Source organism: Misgurnus anguillicaudatus, chromosome 21 (assembly GCF_027580225.2).
Source record: "Misgurnus anguillicaudatus chromosome 21, ASM2758022v2, whole genome shotgun sequence".
Lineage (NCBI taxonomy): Eukaryota > Metazoa > Chordata > Actinopteri > Cypriniformes > Cobitidae > Misgurnus > Misgurnus anguillicaudatus.
Genome location: NC_073357.2, coordinates 28,443,514 through 28,464,111, shown reverse-complemented (window position 1 = coordinate 28,464,111; position 20,598 = coordinate 28,443,514). Strand labels below are relative to the sequence as shown.

The following is a 20,598-nucleotide window of genomic DNA, read 5'->3' as shown; positions in this document are numbered from 1 at the left end:
TGCTGCATCTGTCTTTTTCATGAGTTCCTCTGTTTCGTTGACGCTTTCATCCATGTTTATTCGGCTGCAGCTCGTGCTCTAAAGTTCGCGGGTAGATTGTGTCATCAACACGCATTATTGCGATAGTGCAATAGATTTAAAATCTCTATCGTATGCCAATTTTCTATCGTTTATATTGCATATCGTTTATATTGCCCATCCCTACATGGCATTACGGAGAATTCATGACCAGCCATTTCTATCGTTGAGGACATTGTCTAACGCAGCTCAATATGTTGTATGAGCCTACGAAATCCAATGTCAAGCAGACGATATTTTGCAGAAACCGGTCTACCTAAAATGTATGACCGTGTTGCAAAAGACATTCATGAGCTCATGACCACAGACAACCCAACCCAACCTCTGAGCACCACAGACATTTGGTGCTCAGAGGTCATTCCAACTAGCACGCTTAGCTTAAAAGCGCAGTGGATAGACCCCAGTTTTTGCAAAACGTTGCTTTACGCACAGGAGTTTGTGGGGTCACACACTGCAACATCGATATCTGATGCTTTGGCTACAATGCTTGACACTTGGCACGTTGAAAATCACATGCAAACTTCTCAGAGATAATGCGCTGAACATGATAAAGGCTATGGAGGACAGTGGCCTGAATAGCATACAGTGCATGCAACACGCTGCAGTTGCAATTTTTTTTAGGGGTTGAGGTCTGGACTTTCAGGGACCTGTAAGAAAAATGACCTAAATCTCCATATGACGGCTCGGCTCTATAAACCATAGAACATAATGATGACTTTGTAGATACAGTGGTGGCCATCATAAGGTCATTTTCCTACTGGACCCTCTGAACTCCATCGAGCAAATATGGGGCAAATAAGAAAATAAAATGCACTTGTCATTCAAAAGGAAAGTAGTATATATATCATCATGCAACAAACAACAACAAAAATTACAGATCACATGTTCGTGTTCATGCTGCAGATGGTTGTTAGCCTACTAGCTAAACTTTACGTAAGAAAAATCTTCTGCTCCTTTGCTACTTGTGGGCAACAAATGATTATGGACAACATCAAGGTTTATGTGCATGCTCCAAGTCTTCTCTGTTTTTAGTGTATTTTGTGGCAGATTTACAGCACCACATACTGGCTTCGTGTGTACACAGATATTTCTTGAGAAGACGCTGTGTTTACAGACTTTTTTAGAACAAGGAAAAAGAAAGATTGGATGGGGAAAGCTCTTCGTGTGGTTGTGGCCTCAGTATGTGCGTGTTTGTGTACATGCCCTGTTTTCTCTCTCTCTCTCTCTCCCTCTCTCTCTCACACACACACACACACACACACACACACAAACTCTCTAAATCATCTGCTGATAGCTCCATTATCTCATTTTAAGCTGTAAAGTGCTATTCACCAGAGGCTCGGGAGCACCTATTTAGAGACCTATCTGCACTGATGGATTAAAGGTTTACACTTAATAGGAACCCTGTAACTCTTAACAGTCTAGTTTAACCTGTCTTCTGGGATTTTTGATCCAAATTAATGTTGTACCGGTTCATCGGTTTTGTTTCATATATATACTGTTCATATATATATATATATATATATATATATATATATATATATATATATATATATATATATATATAGACCGTTTCAGCAGTAACAACATAAACAAGCAGCTGCACGTAACTTCCGGTAAAATCCGCTAAGAATAAATAACAACAAAGTCCTTTAAACGTAGTTTATTTATATAACAAGCAAAAAAACAACACATAGATTACCTAGGAAACCAAAACATTTGTTATTTTCTAAGAGGCATTTGTTCAAGAGATCAGTTTAGCAACTAGTCAGACCTTAAAAAAACGAAACCGGAAGTAAGGTTAGGATCCAGACGTGTATCACGTGCGTCCGATGAAACCGTCTATATATATATATATATATATATATATATAAATATATATAAATATATATATATATAAATATAAATAAATATATATAAATATAAATAAATATATATAAATATAAATATATAAATATAAATATAAATAAATATAAATATAAATATATATATATAAACATATATATATATAAACATATATATAAACATATATATATAAACATATATATATAAACATATATATAAAAACATATATATAAAAACATATATATAAAAACATATATATAAAAACATATATATAAAAACATATATATAAAAACATATATATAAAAACATATATATAAAAACATAAATATAAATATATAAATATATAAATATATAAATATATAAATATATAAATATATAAATATAAATATATAAATATATAAATAAATATAAATATATAAATATACATACATACATACACTCAAAACAGAGAAGACTTGGAGCATGCATAAACCTTGATGTTGTCCATAATCATTTGTTGCCCACAAGTAGCAAAGGAGCAGAAGATTTTTCTTACGTAAAGTTTAGCTAGTAGGCTAACAACCATCTGCAGCATGAACACGAACATGTGATCTGTAATTTTTGTTGTTGTTTGTTGCATGATGAAGCGGGATCTGACTAGGGTTGAGACATGGGGTGATGACATCATCATATCATAAAAGACACACAAAACTGCAATGGTGTCGTGTTCAGATTTATCCACTCTGGTATCAAAAAATAACAATTTCCGGTTCCTAAAACACCAGATCTGTCTGGACAAAATGTTGATACAGTACAAAACTTTTACATATGAAGAGTTCAGATGCAAAAGCCGCTAAATTCCACCACCGTCAAAATAAGATAATGATTGTAACCGAATGTTCTCGACACATACCAAACATTCATCAAATACTTTTGGGGTCAAATCTGCTTAATCCCACTCTCAGTAAATTCAGAAAAAGTTTTTGGCAGAATCCATTAAGAGTCTGATCATGCTAGACGCACATCTGAACTCTACATATATAAAAATAATCTAAAGATAAACTAGTTCATCTCACATTATCGACCATCATGACAGTACTTTAGAAAAAAAATCTTTCAATTATGCTATAAACTGCTCACTAGAGATGAAGAGGAAAGATCATAATAAATCTAGGTGCACCTAGATTGTTATTAACTAAAAAACCTAGACAAACACAAAAAAGACAACAAGAAAATCCGGCGGGGTGACGTGAGGGAAAATTACAGCACTCGGGGGAGAGAGTAAAAAACATGCACAAAAAATGATCTAGGTCACTGAAGGTCAGTCTCCAAAACACACAAACGTTCTATCTAATCTCACTGATGTTCATGTGATTTAATGACACACACCAATCAATCACTCTAATGCCACACCACAAAATGAGGACAACACGGGGGAGTACACGTTTGAGCATGCAACAATGTAACTATTAAAACAAGCTGGTGCAAAAGCTGGCCACAAGTAAATCCCCAATAAATTATGAGCTCAGCTGCATCCAGGATATTGCACAAATATGGTGCAAATGCGGAAAAAAATGCTGTGGTGGTTCTCCAGTGCATTACTGTATAGGGCCACACACAAGAGGCACTCTGATCTTTAAATCACTTAAAAGATACGCGCTTTCACTTTTCCTGCCCTTGTTTTAGCAAAGGGCTTACAAATAGTGTTGGGCGATATGCCCCATTTTGAGATCGTCCTATTGTCAGCCTGTGAGATCGCCAATACACAATAGTATTGGGGGAGCGGGGCAGTAGTTTACTCATTTTTTATTTGTTAATTTTTTACTCATTATAACAAGTCCCTTGATTGGTGGACACAAAAAGAACAAGAGCAACGCCGTCATGACCGCAACCTTCTTAAAACTGATGCCATTAATGTGAGCGCGTCATTAAAACCCTAACCATGAATACTTAACTGTAAAAACATGCATCTGCGCGTGCGTTCGCACGCACACACACACACACACACACGTGCGCGCACATACAAACAATTCAATGCATTTGTTTAGTGCTGATGCAGAACGCTACACGTGTCAAGCAGTGGTGCTCTCAGAGGTGCCTTTTTAAACACATTGGTCCAGCGAAACGCGATCATATTTTAAACACAATCATATTTTAAACACGAGGGACGTGTTGCTACAACTCATTGAAATGCATATCATAAACAGGATTAATACATAGTGATCTGACTTTGGACAGAGCGCAGCTCTCTGCACGTACGCGAGATTGAGAGAGGTGCCATTATGCAGCAGGTCATATTTTAAACAAAAAGTGAAGTTAGCCTCAGCTCGCATGAAACGCATTAAACTGAACAAATACATAAGGATTACTAGTTTATGTTTAGACTTGCGGACAGATGCGAGAGCGCGTGCACGTGAGACCGAGAGAAGCGCAGCTGGATTTAGTGCTAGGAGTCGTCCAAGACGCACGTATTAAGTGCAGGTACGTGTAAGCGGAATTCTCTATTTACAAGCTCTCCGCGTAAAGTGAAGCCCACAAACCCTCATGCGAGCCCACAAACCCTCATGCGAGGAAAAGCATGCAATGTGGATGTTAATGTAAAACTATGATGATAATAATAACCATTCACAAACCATCGTCATGACTATCGCCATGAAAGCCTGCCATTGGCGATAGTCATGACTGAAGATCTTCGATACACGATACTATCGTCTATCGGCACAACCCTACTTACAAAACCCAAAATTGCCCACAAAAGACCCCTTTTGCCCACAACTTCTGTATTCTAACTCTGGAGATGGATTGACAAGCTCAGCTTAAGTTTAAAATAGCGTATTTATATAAAAACAGCAATTGCAATTTGCAAATAAGATGAACACCATCTTACTGCACCTCCTCTTTCCTGTCTCTAAAGCAGTGGTTCTCAAACTGGGGGCCCTGAGATGGTGCCAGGGGGCCCCAGTTTAATAACATTTTGATAACATTTATCATAAATTCTGTGTAATTTAACCTAAGAAAATAAGGCTACTAACCACCAACACCACTACATTGTATAATTTAATAAGTTTTGTTTAATTCTAATTTTAAGTCATACATTTTCTCAGGGATGCACAGTACCCAGGGTGGGAACCACTGCTCTTTTTTAATTACCAAACAATACTATATAAAATTACAATAACCACCTATGAGGTCTGTTGTTCTCGTTTCTTCCATTTCTAAACGTTTCTTCATGTTCTTGTTATTTTGTCTTGCCTGCATTGCTTTGGGCCATTTTCTCGAAAACTTGCATAAAACTTGCATAATGTTTACTGTGTACCTTTACGCAGCCATGCCGTGCTAGACAGTGCTGCAAAAAATTAAACACTTCCTGAACTAAAAACTATTGGGCAAAGGTTAAACAGAACATGTATAAATACAGTAGACGCCTTTTAAATATTAATAATATAAAACAAAAGACAGAAAACAATAAAGTAGAGGGTGGTGTTGTACTGAAAGGGCGGTAGAAGGTTAACCCATTACTACGAAACAAGGCTATGCTGCTACAAGGGTTGGGTTAAGGCTAGGATTGCTAAAAGGTCATCATCTATCTGATAAAGAAATTGAGAGCACATGCAAGAAACAAACTGCTGTTTCTGCAAGTGATTCTACATAATTGAGCCTCCAAGATCCAGATCAGATAGTCAACACACTAGTGCTCCTGTAAGTCAACTGGTAAAACACTACATAACTACAATGCAAATGACACATACACACATACTAATAAAAGAAACGTACAGATTAAATGCACCGTAAGTTGCTTTAGATAAAGGCTCTGCCAAATGCATAAATGTAAAGAACAGACCTAGCAGAAAGAGAAACAAGTAGAAACACGCAGTAAGCATCTAAGCTGTTTTTAGGTGACAAAAATGTGTTTAACAGGAAGAAAGATAAGGGCAGAATAAGGAAGAGACAGCTAGTATTAATAAAAGCAAAGCTAATTTAAATGCACAGAAAGGACGTCAACCCATAACCGCCTCTTTACAGCTTTGCATCGCCTTGAATGTGTGCCAATCCATGAATTTGCCGTGCAGGTGGACTGCTCTTCATACACAAAAGCTACGCTTTTTAATCGTATTAAAACACAATAACGAACTAACAATCACTGCTCTCCAATCAGTTTCTCTTGCAGAGGAAAAGAAAGTAAGTTTGCATTTTACTGGCAAAACGTAAACTAGAAGAGGCACGATATTTAAACGTTTTGCAGGGTCTCACGTATGTTGTGCATGTGCTGTTATATTGTGTCATACGTCAAACGAACGTCACTGCATCATTTTAGCGTAACTCCTTGATAAAGAAAGCAGTGAGATGGGCAGGAGGCTGTAAGACTGTGGATTTTTCTCACGGTGGTGTGTGAGCCGTGACATGTAAGCAGAAATGAAGGCACAACTGAAAGGATTGCTGGGTTACTCATCAAACTCAGCGCACGTACATCGTCGCCCACGACTCGACTATCAGTCCACTCTGCGCTTACAGGGCCTATTCTGCGCGCACGCACAACTGTGTTAAAATGGCATTTTAGGCTCATCAAACTAACCGCTTTCTGCAACAGGAAACGTCGAGCCCTTTTCTGAAAGTTGAGGAAGTGAGCTTTCAGTGATGAGCAGGAATTTCTCAAACTGGGTGCGATAGTTAGGCGACGACTTTTCGGTGGGGCGTAAAATACATAAGCTTTTTGTTGATGTAAAACATTCAGAACTATAACACAATCTGTCACGGTCTCACAGTTGTGTTTGTTACTGTACGTATAGCAGTGAACGCAACAAAAACATTGGTGGAGGGTCACAACTTCACTCCTGAAACTACCAAATGACATCGGATGAATCATAACAGACAGCGTGCATTTTAAAGCAACTTAATAACGCGATCATACGCCTGTATTAAAATGAGACTGAAGACATTCGCCTTTCCTTGGTGTAAACAGAAAGACTTGGCAGATTTATGGTGGGGCACGATTGTCAGCCACCCCACCCTCACTGAAGCACATAAGATGTCCATTGATTGTGTTTAAGAGATAAATTGTTTTGAATCGAGTGCCGATACATATCTAGTAACAGTACAGATTTACAGAGTCCCTCACCCACATAGGCTTTTACGTTTCACAAGACACCCCACCAGCCTCACGGGTCTGGTGGGATTATCCATCACGAGAATAAGACCAAACTCATAGCTTTCGGGTCATCAATCAACCTGCACTGAAAAAGTGTCTTACCTGGTCCCCGCCTTGTCGCCCATCTCCGAAGGCCTTTAACCTTAATCAGATGAAAATGTTTTAAATATATATAGTCAGTTGAGCTGAGACTCTGAATAAAGCGTTCAACCTTTCCCCAAATCACAGCCGCCTTTCTAGAGTCTCCTACCAAGAGAGATCTCTTGCTTTCTTGTAGTAGTTTCCGCAGCCCAGAGAGAGAGAGACGGAAGCTTCTTGCCCAACTCCGCTCGCTGCCGCTTCAGACAGCTAGCAACTGGGCTTTGGCCTCGGAATTTGATAGGCACCACAAACAGCCAATCACATGCGCCAGAATGTTTGAAGTCATCAGAAGGTCCGCCCACTTTGCTCTAGGCACTAATCAGAAATCATTTTAAGGAAGATGCGTTCTGCTCATCACAGTTCAAGGAGGATAGCACTTTAGTTTACATATTTATGTTTTATGGTTTATCCAATAGTAGACAGGTCCTAAACTGCTAGAAGATGTTGTTTTAAAGAAGTTGACAGGATTGATTAAAATGCTTTATGAATGTTTTATGTTTTTGAATGTGAAGCGTGTTGTTTGAACGGAGCCCATGTCCTGTCAGGAGGAGCAACAAAATATAATACTTGTAAACGATTAAAAAGATCATTTTTTATATTATTGCAAAGTTATCGACACTTGATTTTCTGACAACTTAATATAATGTTTGTTTTATGATTACACGTTAAATCTTTAAAACAATATATTATTCTTAATTTTTCAGTAATCGTCACAAATATCACTATCCAAAAATTCCAATGCTGGCATTATGTAACGCATGATCTCATACAAACTAATGTAAACCAATAGAGCATTGCGCCACCTGGCGACTTAAAAGACAAAACACATCCAGTGCCTCAGTCTGTATAATGCAACTACATCTGTGTGGCATCTGTGTGTCGATTTAATTACTAATGAAAAGTATTTGGACTCGTCCTAAATCATGCGCAATTCATTAAACATTCATTTAAAAGTAGGCTAACTCTGAAAGTTTGCGTTTCTACCTGGTTGGTTGGTACAACCAACATCATGTTGGTGACATTAGAGGGGTCAACGTTGGGTATACAATGTCAATGTTGTAGTCAGTTTTCAGTAAAGGTCAAACAAGAGAATCATTGACAATTGATAATTTTAGAAGAAACAGAAAAAGGACAAGATCTTAATGCACCTTGTACGGTGTGTAGCCTTTTATTTTATTTGGGTAGTTTTTTCTATAGATGATTATATAACATGGCGTTTCCTGTTTTATTTTCAATAAACAAAAAAGTAGTTTAATATGTTGGTAAGCTCTATTTATTTAAAGAGCACCTATTTCACTGCTTAAAACAATGTTATTTTGTGTGTTTGGTATAATACAATGTGTTTGCATGGTTTATGGTAAATAAAAATAAAGACGTCTGCACACTTAAATCCTTTAGCAGCAGGTTTTAATAACCTCACCAACCTGCTGCTAAAGGATTTAAGTGTGCAGACATCTTTATTTTTATTGACTACTTTATTGTCTTGCACCTTATTGATCGTGAATGCGTTGTAACTCTTCTTATATGGTTTATGGTTAAAAAACACATTATTTTCCACATACCGTAAATTTTTGTAGCTCCAGATTTCACTCTCTTCCTGAAACGCACAGATTTGAAAGGCTCTGTGTCCCTGATTGGCCAGCTAATCTGTAGCCAATTAACCCTGCGTTAGTTTGTGCCCCACACACCCCTACTAATACACACTTACACACCAAAGGAAATGTAAAAACGTGAATCAGACAATATGTGCTCTTTAAAAACGTATTTCCGCACTTATTTCTAATGTCAATCTCATTCTCGTAATACCACCTACAACTAGAAAAAACTAATACTCAGGGGGCCGTTTCTAGGCATAGGCAAACCAGGTGGTCGCCTAGGGCACAATCAGCGGCAGGGGGGCCCAAAAAGCACAAATACATTTCGACCGCTGCTTCACTGACTTGAATGGGTGAAAAAAAGCACTACAACAAAATAAGAGATATACACTGAATGTCACGTGTATCACAGAATAGACAGCAAAATATTTCACCAGCATCAGTCAGAAGGTGGTATGTGTGATTTGCCCAAAAGTATTGCCACAAACTGGTTTCCTCTGTTTTTACCACATTTTTTCATGATAATTTATATGTAATAATTATCAAGTACTGCACTTGTGATCATTTGACCTTAACCTCCTAAGACCCGAGCTTTGGTTGATCTTTTTTTCCCAGATTTCTTCCAGCTATTTTGGGGTTAATAAAATAACCAAATATTTTTCTTTGAACATGAAGCATTGTAATTGTCCACGTGTGTGTACAACAGGTTCCAGTTACACAGTATTATGGTGCAAACAACAAAAAAATGTCCACACACATTCACCTAAAGGATTATTAGGAACACCTGTTAAATTTCTCATTAATGCAATTATCTAATCAACCAATCACATGGCAGTTGCTTCAATGCATTTAGGTGTGTGGTCCTGGTCAAGAAAATATCCTGAACTCCAAACTGAAGGTCAGAATGGAAAAGAAAGGTGATTTAAACAATTTTGAGTGTGGCATGGTTGTTGGTGCCAGACGGGCCGGTCTTAGTATTTCACAATCTGCTCAGTTACTGGGATTTTCACGCACAACCATCTCTAGGGTTTACAAAGAATGGTGTGAAAAGGGGAAAACATCCAGTATGCAGCAGTCCTGTGGGCGAAAATGCCTTGTTGATGCTAGAGGTCAGAGTAGAATGGGCCGACTGATTCAAGCTGATAGAAGAGCAACTTTGTCTGAAATAACCACTCATTAAAACCGAGGTATGCAGCAAAGCATTTGTGAAGCCACAACACGCATCTCCACTACAAATAGGAAAAGAGGCTACAATTTGCACAAGCTCACCAAAATTGCACAGTTGAAGACTGGAAAAATGTTGTCTGGTCTGATGAGTCTCGATTTCTGACATTCAGATGGTAGAGTCAGAATTTGGCGTAAACAGAATGAGAACATGGATCCATCATGCCTTGTTACCACTGTGCAGGCTGGTGGTGATGGTGTAATGGTGTGGGGGATGTTTTCTTGGGACACTTTAGGCCCCTTAGTGCCAATTGGGCATCGTTTAAATGCCAAGGCCTACCTGAGCATTGTTTCTGACCATGTCCATCCCTTTATGACCACCATGTACCCATCCTCTGATGGCTACTTCCAGCAGGATAATGCACAATGTCACAAAGCTTGAATCATTTCAAATTGGTTTCTTGAACATGACAATGAGTTCCCTGTACTAAAATGGCCCCCACAGTCACCAGATCTCAACCCAATAGAGCATCTTTGGGTTGCGGTGCCCTGGATGTGCATCCCAGAAATCTCCATCAACTGCAAGATGCTATCCTATCAATATGGGCCAATATTTCTAAAAAATGCTTTCAGCACATTGTTGAATCAATGCTACTTAGAATTAATGCATTTCTGAAGGCGAAAGGGGGTCAAACACAGAATTAGTATGGCGTTCCTAATAATCCTTTAGGTGAGTGTATGTGGACATCCAGGTCTTAGGAGGTTAATAAAATAAATCATGATTAATCTATAGTAAACATAGTTTTATTTGCACCACAAATTTACCGTCAAATGTTCTCATCATAATAACAATGGTATTTTATTTGTAGTTAAACTATTGCACTTGTAATGCAAATGGTAATTAATCTGCTAAAATCATGGTTACTACAAAAATAAAGCCATGGTTAATTTAACATGATGAGAACTGTTATTATGGCTCACAATGGATATGAAATGAGAGTTGTGTTTTACAATGCTAAATATATTACTTCTATTATGATTACTTTAGAAATGTAAATGTGATTTTTTTTCCAAAATATGGCTTTGAGCTCCTAAAACAGAGTAAAGATAAATGTCCATCTATAAAACAATAGATAATAGAGTAATAGAGTGTTGATTTGGAATAAATACATCTAAATTTGATGTGGCCCTTGAGTAAAAAAAATCTTATTATAATAATATCACCCCTTAATCTGCACTATCCCAACTACAGCACTGCAATTTAGTGCAGAGAGAGAGAGAGATAGATAGAGAGAGAGAAAGAGAGAATAATTGACAGCACAATTGAGTTCAACCCCCACCATCATGGTAGATCAGTGTTGGCATTTCATCAGCGTATTTGCATTTAAAAAGACACACCCCCAAATGACAATTTTTTGCTCAAACCTACAAAGTGGCAATTTTAAAATGTTATAATAAATTATCTATATGGTATGAACTTGAGCTAAGACTTCACGTATGTACTCTGGGGACACCAAAGATTTATTTTACATCTTAAAAAAGTCTTGTGAAATGTCCCCTTTAATGAATGCATCTGCACATTTTAAGAAGTTAAAGAGATTGTCTTTGCATTAATGAAAAATATACTTTTTTAAAGTTTTAAAAGCTTTGGGCTTAAAATATAATGTATGTGGTAAGACATACTGAGGTATGGTAGAATTTTTTTGTACTCATTTAAGGTGATGAGCCAAATGTAATAATGTATCCACAAAATCATTGATTTTCAGATATCAGTGCCATCACCTTTTTGCAATTGTTCCCTGTTTCAATTGTTCCCTGTATTTTTCATGATGTAGTTTGTAATGTTTGTTATTTAACATATTCACCAGGGTCCATTCACATCTATATTCTATGCTCTTTGTCTATGTAAACATATAATGTACACAAATAAAAATGTTTCAATTTAATTGCAAACTTCAAACATATTAAGTGAAAATCATAAATACATCATAAGTACAGTTTTATCATCAGCATTGTTTCTCACTTTATATTCAAGAAAAAAATAAGGGCGCAAACTAGGAATGCACAATATATCAGGGGCCGTATCAATATTGGCTAATATTAGTGTTTTAAATATCATGTGTGGACTTTAGACTTGGATATTTTTGTGGATTATTTTCTCCAATTTAAACAATATACTATTTTTTATGCCATATTTAATGACTCTCAGGTTAACTTTTCATCATTATATAGCAATGCATTGACGTAGTTTTACTTGTAATATTGTCCAGCATATCTGTTTTCAGCAATAGCAACATAATTTGCAAACAGTATTTCTATATTGGTGCATTCCTAGATTACACAACAGTTTATATATAGGAAAGATAATACAAATCGTTCCTATATTTCTCTCAGATGTGCTAATATATCATGAAGTATAGCATGAAGTATAGTAGACAATATATAGCACACGCCCTGCAGCAGGACTAATAGACGTGCTGGTACTAACTGCTCATTTGCACACTGATATGCAGTTTTTTCCTAAAATAGTTAGGGAAAAGAAACAGCTGCTGGTTTAGCATGAAATGTCTGATATTGGTGCACAGTATTGAACTATGACACCACATGCAACTCACTATAACCATGAAACACTCTCTACTCAAAGTTAACCATATACAGAGTTACTGACATCTCAGAAAACTCAGAACAAAAATACATAAAAAAGGGATTTACATATACTTGTGTAAAGGCCTTTGTTATACAGCTGGTAAAAAGATACATGGGCTAGGAAGACACTGGGCTACTATAATAGTTGTTTCTTTACATTTGCACATGCACTCACACACATACAAAGCTGGAGGTAAGAAGCCGTGGTAGTCTCTCACCCACAGCAAACAAAATATTCCACCTCTATTCAAACAACAACGGGGCAATGAAAGACTGCCAGTGTATTCTGTATCGTACTGCACCTCAATAGGAGGAAAACAGTTATTATAATACACACACAAATGAAAGTCTACTCGTCGTCATCGTAATCATCATCATCCTCTTCTTCGTCTTCTTCCTCGTCATCATCTTCATCGTCCATATTGCTCTTCATCACTGGTTTTGGAGCCACGCAATTCGCCATCATTCCCATTCCCATGGAAACACCACCAACTTTGCCCTTTGTTTTGTAATCGGCAACATCCTGAGAAAAGGATATTACATATATATTATAATAATACCAAAGTAAATGGTGGAGAACTTCTCAAGCATCTAGATCTAGACATCCTTTTGATACTTGTCCTTAAGCTTGTTGGCCTTTATCAGGTAGGGTTGCTTGGTGGCATCTGTGAGGCTGTTCCACATCTCGCCTAGTTTTTTGGCCACATCTCCAATACCCAAGCTGGGATACTGGGCCTTAATTTGTGGACGATGTTCAGAGCAAAACAGAAAGAATCCAGAGGCTGTTGAATAATGGGAGAAAACAATATAAATTTAAGCTAGACTTTTGATATGTATACTGTGGAGGAACAGTAAAAAATGTGATTACTAACAATAAAATAACACACATAAATGCACACCTAAATGGTAAATAATTCAACAGTTAGTATATTAGAGTGAAGCACAACACAGCAATTTGTAATGACTAGACTTTATTTGGAATACAACAGTAAAAAAATCTAACAAAACATCCTACACAATTCCTGTTAAATTAATACTACATTTTAAAATACTGAAACAATAAAATTTGTACTCACGCTGGTCTCTTGGGGGCATTTGGGTCCTTCTTCTTGCCTCTCTTGCCTGGCATGTAATGCATCATCTCTTGATCATAACGCACCTTATCTTGTTTGGCCATGTCTTCAAATCTGGATTTTTCTTTATCAGACATGGCCTAAGCAACAAATAATTCAACTGAGAATGGAAAAGTACTTTTGAACAATATTATATGAATTATTTAATTGCTAAAATTAATAAATTGCTAAAATAAAACAGAAAATTTGGTCATTTTGAACACATTTAATTAAATTTTTGTGAAATTTAATAGCATATCTAACCTTCCATCTTCCAGAGCATCTTTTGGAAAATTCGGAAAAGCTGACTGGTATCTCGGGGCTCTTCTTTTTGTGCTCTTCCCGACAGGTCTGAACAAAGTAGGCATATGCAGACATCTTGCCTTTGGGTTTCCTGGGGTCCCCTTTTGCCATTTTCGTTCGATGGGTGGGCCTGTGTCCAATAAACTTTCACTTGTTTTGTATTGTATCTGAAATGAGATAAAAAATACATTAATTTAAAAAATGCATTAACAAGAACATTCGAACGTGCAATATATTTAATTTCCTTCCCCTTTTCTGTAAAAAGCAAGCTATTTAAAAAAGGAATGTGTTGAAAATTTATTTTAATAATTTATATTGGTCTAGTATATTTCAAAAGCAGTGGGCTTATTAAACCAAGATGAGACTTGTTATTACCAAAGCTTTAACACAAAGGGAATTGCAGACCCATTCTTCTTTTGTGGGGGATGTGAACTGATTATTAATGAGACTGATTGGTGTTCACTGCTTTTTTTTTTTTAGAAAACATTACGTGTCCCTCTTCTTTGTTGGTTCAAATCATAAATAATTAGAAATTATATAGATTTAAGTGTTTTCCTATAGTGCAAAAAGTTTGGGATGCTCCATTGCTCACATATGAAAACCCAGCATAGTGATTCTGTTTTAAGTGCTAGCCTAGTGGTAACCTATATCAAAAAGAGCAGCTTAACACAGAAATGTCACCTAGAATTATTCATCATCCATTTTGTGAAATGCATTCTTATGACAGAAACTGCTATTTATTTTTAATCATATTTTTATTGCTTGTTTTCATTTTTCCTTTAAAGTACTTTTTTTGTTTAAAACCACGCAAAACCTTCTTCCTCTTCTAGTGGTATACAGTGCATGTTATATCTGGTGTATAAGCTCAGCACTGTGCTGCTGTTCTTTGCGATGCTTCATTCATTAAAATGGCTTCTTTGCGGAGCGAGCAAACAGATGGGTTGACCGTGCAACAAAGCCATACACACCCCCTCGGATTTAAAAACGCGATTTTAGCGATATCTTACCTATAATCAAAGGAAAAACATCTTTGTCAACTAAAACACACGTTGTATTTTCAGTTCATGTTGATTTTTAAATGCTGTCATATCGTATTTTGATGTACTTAACTGTTTTCTAAGTTAGATCCCTAGCTGTCGCTTGGCGCAGTGCTGCCTTAACAAAGACTACAAGCCAGCCATTCACTATGCAAGCGCGACTGTCAAACTATAAAACATAATAAATCGCTTTGCATTGTCTTTATTTGAACACACACATTAGAGATAGACACCTCAAAGCGAAAACGACAGGAAATGGGAGTTTTGCTTCTAAGATATTTGTTTGCGATTTGAAAATTTTCCGTCCTTGCTGTATGAAGGAATAGCTGCTCGTCAGTGGTCTCAATCGCCAGCCATTTTAATACACGGCAAGCGCGCTTATTTAAGTTGGATAGGAAAAATGCAATATTATGTTTACGACGCTTGCACCGGGTCATATTTCAGTGCATAAGATAGAGAGCATAAAGTCCTAGCATAAGCGAATGATTTGGATTTCAAAATATAAAATTTACGTAAAGATGCCATCGAAATCAGTCTGTATAGGAGAAGACGGGGTGGTTCATAGACGGAACATAGCAAGCCATATTACACAGAGCAATAGCAGCGATGCGCGCCGTGAAGAATACAGTCTTTATTAACAGTTTATTAACTTTTCATATTTCCGTTGAAAAACAAACAATGTTTAAGCAATAAAATTTGTATATCGTTTGACCGTTATAACAACATACTTTGTTCATTTATATTCATTTTTACATATTTCTACACAGTTTTATTTAGAAAACGCTTAGGGAATACTAATAAAAAGCAACACGAGAAAAATGACAAATTGCAGATACACTTAACTCTTTCTTGACCTTCACATTTTACCAAATTCTTTTAAAATATGTATTTGAATTTAATCATTTATTCCACACTTTATAAAAAAAAATCTATAAATAAGCATCATAGAATAAGGTATAGCTAAACATGAATTAAATGTGTTTTGTTAAATATGGAACGAGTTTCCGTACCTGTGTTGTTGAGTTGATTGAAATCTCGCCACTGTCTTCCCTTCTCTCCCCTCTTTAAACCCTAGCGCACAGCCTCGCGCTAGCTCAACACGAGACCGGCCTGATTGGCTAGGCAGTCTCGCCGATTCAAAACAACCTCCATTGATTTTCATTGGGCAGTGCCACGTGCACATCTACCGACTCTCCACCTAGATTGGTCCTACTGTAGGTCTTCGTTTGCCCGGCCTCTTTACTTTGTATGTTGCCCAGTGACCGTGCATAGAAGATAAACTTAGAGCTCCAGTTGGATATAGCTATATTTTGTTCATCCTAGTACTTGTATTTGAAACATTATACAATGAGGTACAAAACTTACATTTTTTGAATTTATTAAAATGTCACCTAAACATAAACAAAATGTTACAGCCTTAGAAACACAGACACGATAAGATAACATAACAAAAATATAACATTAGCCGAATACAAAATGTGATACTAAGTTTGTACAAATGTTAAAATGGTCTTGCTTCCAGCGATTAGCACAAACTGTCAGTTTAAGAAGTCAGTTGATAGGCCTACTTAAAACGCATGCTTATAATTACAGAAAACTCAAGCACAATAAAGCACTTGCCCTATTTAAAAATAAATAAATTGTTTAAACAAACTGATTATAAACTGATATTACTGATAATATATTACTATTATTGCTTAATAACGGTCATAACATGATAAAAGCTGTCACAGAATAAACAAAGCTTACTGCACTGTGAGGGAAACAGTAATATGAAACTTGCCTGGACCAATAATACAGTCATTACACTGAAAAAAAAACAACTTGTAAAATTTACTTTAAAAAATCCTCGTAACAATTTGCACAAATTTTTTTAAAGATAAATTTACTGCTTTTTTAAGTACAACTTACCTACTAAAATCAAATAAAATCTACTTAATAATGCATGAAAAACATATGTTAAATAATTAAGTAAATGTTACTTCATTTTTTTAGAAGTTAGATTTATTTTAATTGTGTAGGTAAAGTCTATTAGTTTTTTTTTTTTTTTTTTGGAAATTGAAGCATTGCTGTCCTAAAAATATTAAATAAATCTTATTTTCTTAACAATATTTCAATGGACTTAGTTATTTTTAGTGTTATAAATGGCATTATAACACAAAATTCATGACTGACTATAAGTCAGTCATTGAATAAACTTGAAAAGAAAAGAAACGCACACAAACTGCGTTTTTGACATGCATTTTCAGCACTGTGGAGAGAAATACAACATAATATTCTAAACAGGGTTCATGTAAAGAAAGACAAAATTATAATTTACAACAAAACAACATCAATAATATAAGAGCTTAAACCTTTATGACATTTTATTAACAAATATTTAAGTAGTTAAATTCTTATCAGTTCTTATTCTGTGATAAAGCTAAAACTAAAAATATAAGGATTGTGGGTATTCCTTACAACATGTGCAAATAAATTTAAGTAAATACATTTAGTTTAATGTATTTAATATTCTTAAGTTAAATGAACTAAGATTTTTTTACTTGAATCTGCTAAAGTTTTTGATTAAAATGTACTTAATTATTTTAGGACTATGTGCAGTGACTATAAAACAGTTAAATAATACAAGAAAATATCTAATAGCACTTACTATTCCCACACAGTTCATTTTCTACATGAATTAATTTTGCATTCATCATCATTTTACTGAAAATCTAGCTTCAATAAATGTTAATATTATTATGTAGAAATTATGAGAGTTAATTTAATATATATATTACTACACCAAAAGGTTCGTTTTTCAGTGTAGGGTCAATAAAAATAAAAAGTTGAATAAATAATATTTTGATGTTTTTTGTTAGGATAGGACAATATTTGAGATACAACTATTTGAAAATCTGGAACATGAGGTGCAAAAAAATAAAAACATTGAGAAAATCACTTTTAAAGTTGTCCAAATGAAGTCCTTAGCAACTGCATCCAAAAATAAAGTTTTGATATGTGTACAGTATAAATGTTCAATACATCCTCATGAAGGATGAGTTTTAGCATAAAACAAAAATCAATAATTTTGACCTATACAATGTATTGTTGGCTATTACTACAAATACCTGTGTGACATAAAACTGGTTTTGTAGCCATATATGTATTAAATAGTCCTATAGAGCAATTGTCAGGCAAAAAAACATGTCTCACCAAACAATGCAAATTGAAACTGATACAAAGCCCTTGCATAACCGATTTCCTTTACACATTTCCTTTATCATTATTGAAAGACACTTCAAAGTCATATGCATGTAGACATCAGGCTGCATGCAGAGCATTTGTGGGCACCTGCAGCCAGCATATGTTCATAATATACCATGGAGGACCCTTGTGTACATTCTTTGGGTGATAATTATTGGACTTTTACAGATAGTAATAATATGAAAAATAAACTTTAATATTATGATAGTTCTCTTAACTGTTTTCCCTTAAACATATGGTGTTATTTACACTTAAGAAGTGTTAATTATTTCACATAAGACATAAAACCAATCATTCAACTTGTTCAATTAGACTGATATACACCTGACCAACAATTAACACTATTCATTAAGATTTTTTACAGTACATTTCCCTCAACCTTTCAAACAAACAAACAAACAATGTGCTACATTTATTTCTAGATGCCACATGAAAGTATTACAAATGTCTAGTTCACAGTAAAGTTGTGTACACCTGTAGAAAGACTGACTGGCAGCATAAATGAGGTATAAGATAACATTTGTGGGTCTATACGTTTCCAGTTATTATTATATAGTGTATGCAATCTATGTTTTTTTATGTATTTATGTTGTGATAGAGTATTTTCTCTAGATGTTTCACACGAGTTTGATAAATTGCAATACATGGTCAAATATGCACTAGTGTCAACACTTTTTTGGATATGCACTCTTTATAAATGGGATAGATTTTCTGCAAGTAGACCACTGCGGACAGATGAGTGACTTTGGATTTTAAATTTACATCATGTTTATTGATTTACAATGAAGCACATGAATATCGTATAAGTGAAAATCACCATTGACAGATATATGAGAGTTCACACCCCTTAATCCCAGGCCTTAAAGGTCAAGAGGAATACCAAAATGGGAGGCCCTTCTCTGCCAGCTTTTAGAGCAACAGTTGGTGGTTCGTATAGGTCCACACAATAGTATAGCTATTTTTTTAAATCACAAAACTATAACATATAATTACAATATATGAACACTGATAACAGCAAATTAGATCTTACCTTGAAAGTTACTCTTTATATTCCAGCCCCTTTTAAATAGATATTAAACGTCTCAGCAAAATACAGCTTATATGTTTAGATTACTCTTTTAATGCGAACAATATACTAGTTTGCAATAAAATATTGCATTCTATTCTATATATGGGTCATTCTACAGAAAAGGTGGAATTCGAGTGATGGAAATCTGCTTAAATTAACTTCTTTTAACATACCAAAACTTCTTTAATAGCATTAATTAACTTGTCAAATCTTTGAATCCGCAAAACAGGGAGCTTAGTCTATTTTTTACTTTTTAATACATTTTAATAAAGAATCCATGAGTCATTTATTTGTCATTGGTATTACCTGTGATTTAAACAACATTAATGTTGATACTAAATATTTTTTCTCATTACAGCTTGTGTATGTAGTTAAAGGTTGAGTAGAGGACTGATAACAGCAAGAAAAATAATTGATTATTAATATGTGTTTAATTAAATTCTTCATCTTTACCTAGCATTGTATGAAATGATTTGATTCTCAGTTTGACTTTTTTCTTTAAAACCAAGAAAAACAAAAATATTCAACCAAAAAGGCTTTGATGCAAAGACTGAAATATCAACAATGTCTTACATCCCATATAAACAACAAAATATTACTAGAAAGTACAAGAAAATACATTCACAACACCAAAACTTGACACAATGTAACACCAATGACAAAATTAGAATATAATAATGAATATGATAAAACTTTCATAAAATTTTCCATCTTGTTTTGTTTTTATGTTTTTATGTTGGTCAGTTAAAGGAATAGTGCTTAGGAAGTACTCATTAGAGAAGTAACACTAATGACGATAACACCAATGATGGTAACACCAATGACAATTTAGAGAAAAAAATAATATTTTACCAAAATGGCTGCCATTAACAATGTGCTATTTCATCAGAGATGTAACAATCACATACTTATTCAGTATAATGTATTTTTATGTAAAGATCTTAACACTCCCAGCTATAAAAAGAGTAACACTAATGACATCCAAAAAATCTCATCTCAAAATTCTTAGATATATCATGATATTTTAGACAAATAAGGTAAGACATCTCAAAAACCTTTTGCCTTCCTCCACTGCACTTCTTTCACTGACCTCTTGACCCATGAAAAACTTCAAAGAGCTGATGCATTGTTTCAAAATAAAAGTGCTTTGGGTAGGGTAACACCAATGACATAAATTTGGGGGACAAAAATGTATTTGATATTATTCATATTAATAGTGTATTTTTACCATTTCAGT

The 20,598-nt window shown here is 35.1% G+C and overlaps 2 protein-coding genes across 2 annotated transcripts in view; both read right to left on the bottom strand.

Annotated features, from left to right (window-relative positions):
- The window catches only part of arrb2b (arrestin, beta 2b), a 54,307-nt gene extending 46,903 nt beyond the window's left edge, over positions 1-7,404 (bottom strand). Inside the window, exon 1 of the mRNA XM_055200817.2 lies at positions 7,151-7,404. Within this exon, the coding sequence (XP_055056792.1) occupies positions 7,151-7,173 (23 nt within the window). The 5' untranslated portion in view covers positions 7,174-7,404. The remainder of the gene's footprint in view (positions 1-7,150) is intronic.
- A 4,471-nt stretch (positions 7,405-11,875) lies between these two features.
- hmgb3a (high mobility group box 3a) lies at positions 11,876-16,207 on the bottom strand. The gene is made up of 5 exons (XM_073859991.1): positions 16,057-16,207; positions 13,971-14,176; positions 13,675-13,807; positions 13,198-13,379; positions 11,876-13,117 (listed from the first exon to the last, which is right to left on the bottom strand). The coding sequence occupies exons 2-5, from the start codon at positions 14,118-14,120 to the stop codon at positions 12,944-12,946; spliced, it is 639 nt and encodes a 212-aa protein (XP_073716092.1). The 5' UTR covers positions 14,121-14,176; positions 16,057-16,207; the 3' UTR covers positions 11,876-12,943.
- Between the last annotated feature and the right edge of the window lie 4,391 nt (positions 16,208-20,598).

What these genes read in the sequence shown, in the direction of transcription:
- hmgb3a (XM_073859991.1), bottom strand. Translation starts at nt 14,120, where the DNA reads ATGGCAAAAGGGGACCCCAGGAAACCCAAAGGCAAGATGTCTGCATAT. An exon ending in GATGCTCTGGAAGATGGAAG is followed by an intron (nt 13,808 to 13,970) that starts GTTAGATATGCT and finishes TTTGTTGCTTAG; the next exon opens with GCCATGTCTGATAAAGAAAA. An exon ending in AGGACAAGTATCAAAAGGAT is followed by an intron (nt 13,118 to 13,197) that starts GTCTAGATCTAG and finishes TCCTTTTCTCAG; the next exon opens with GATGTTGCCGATTACAAAAC.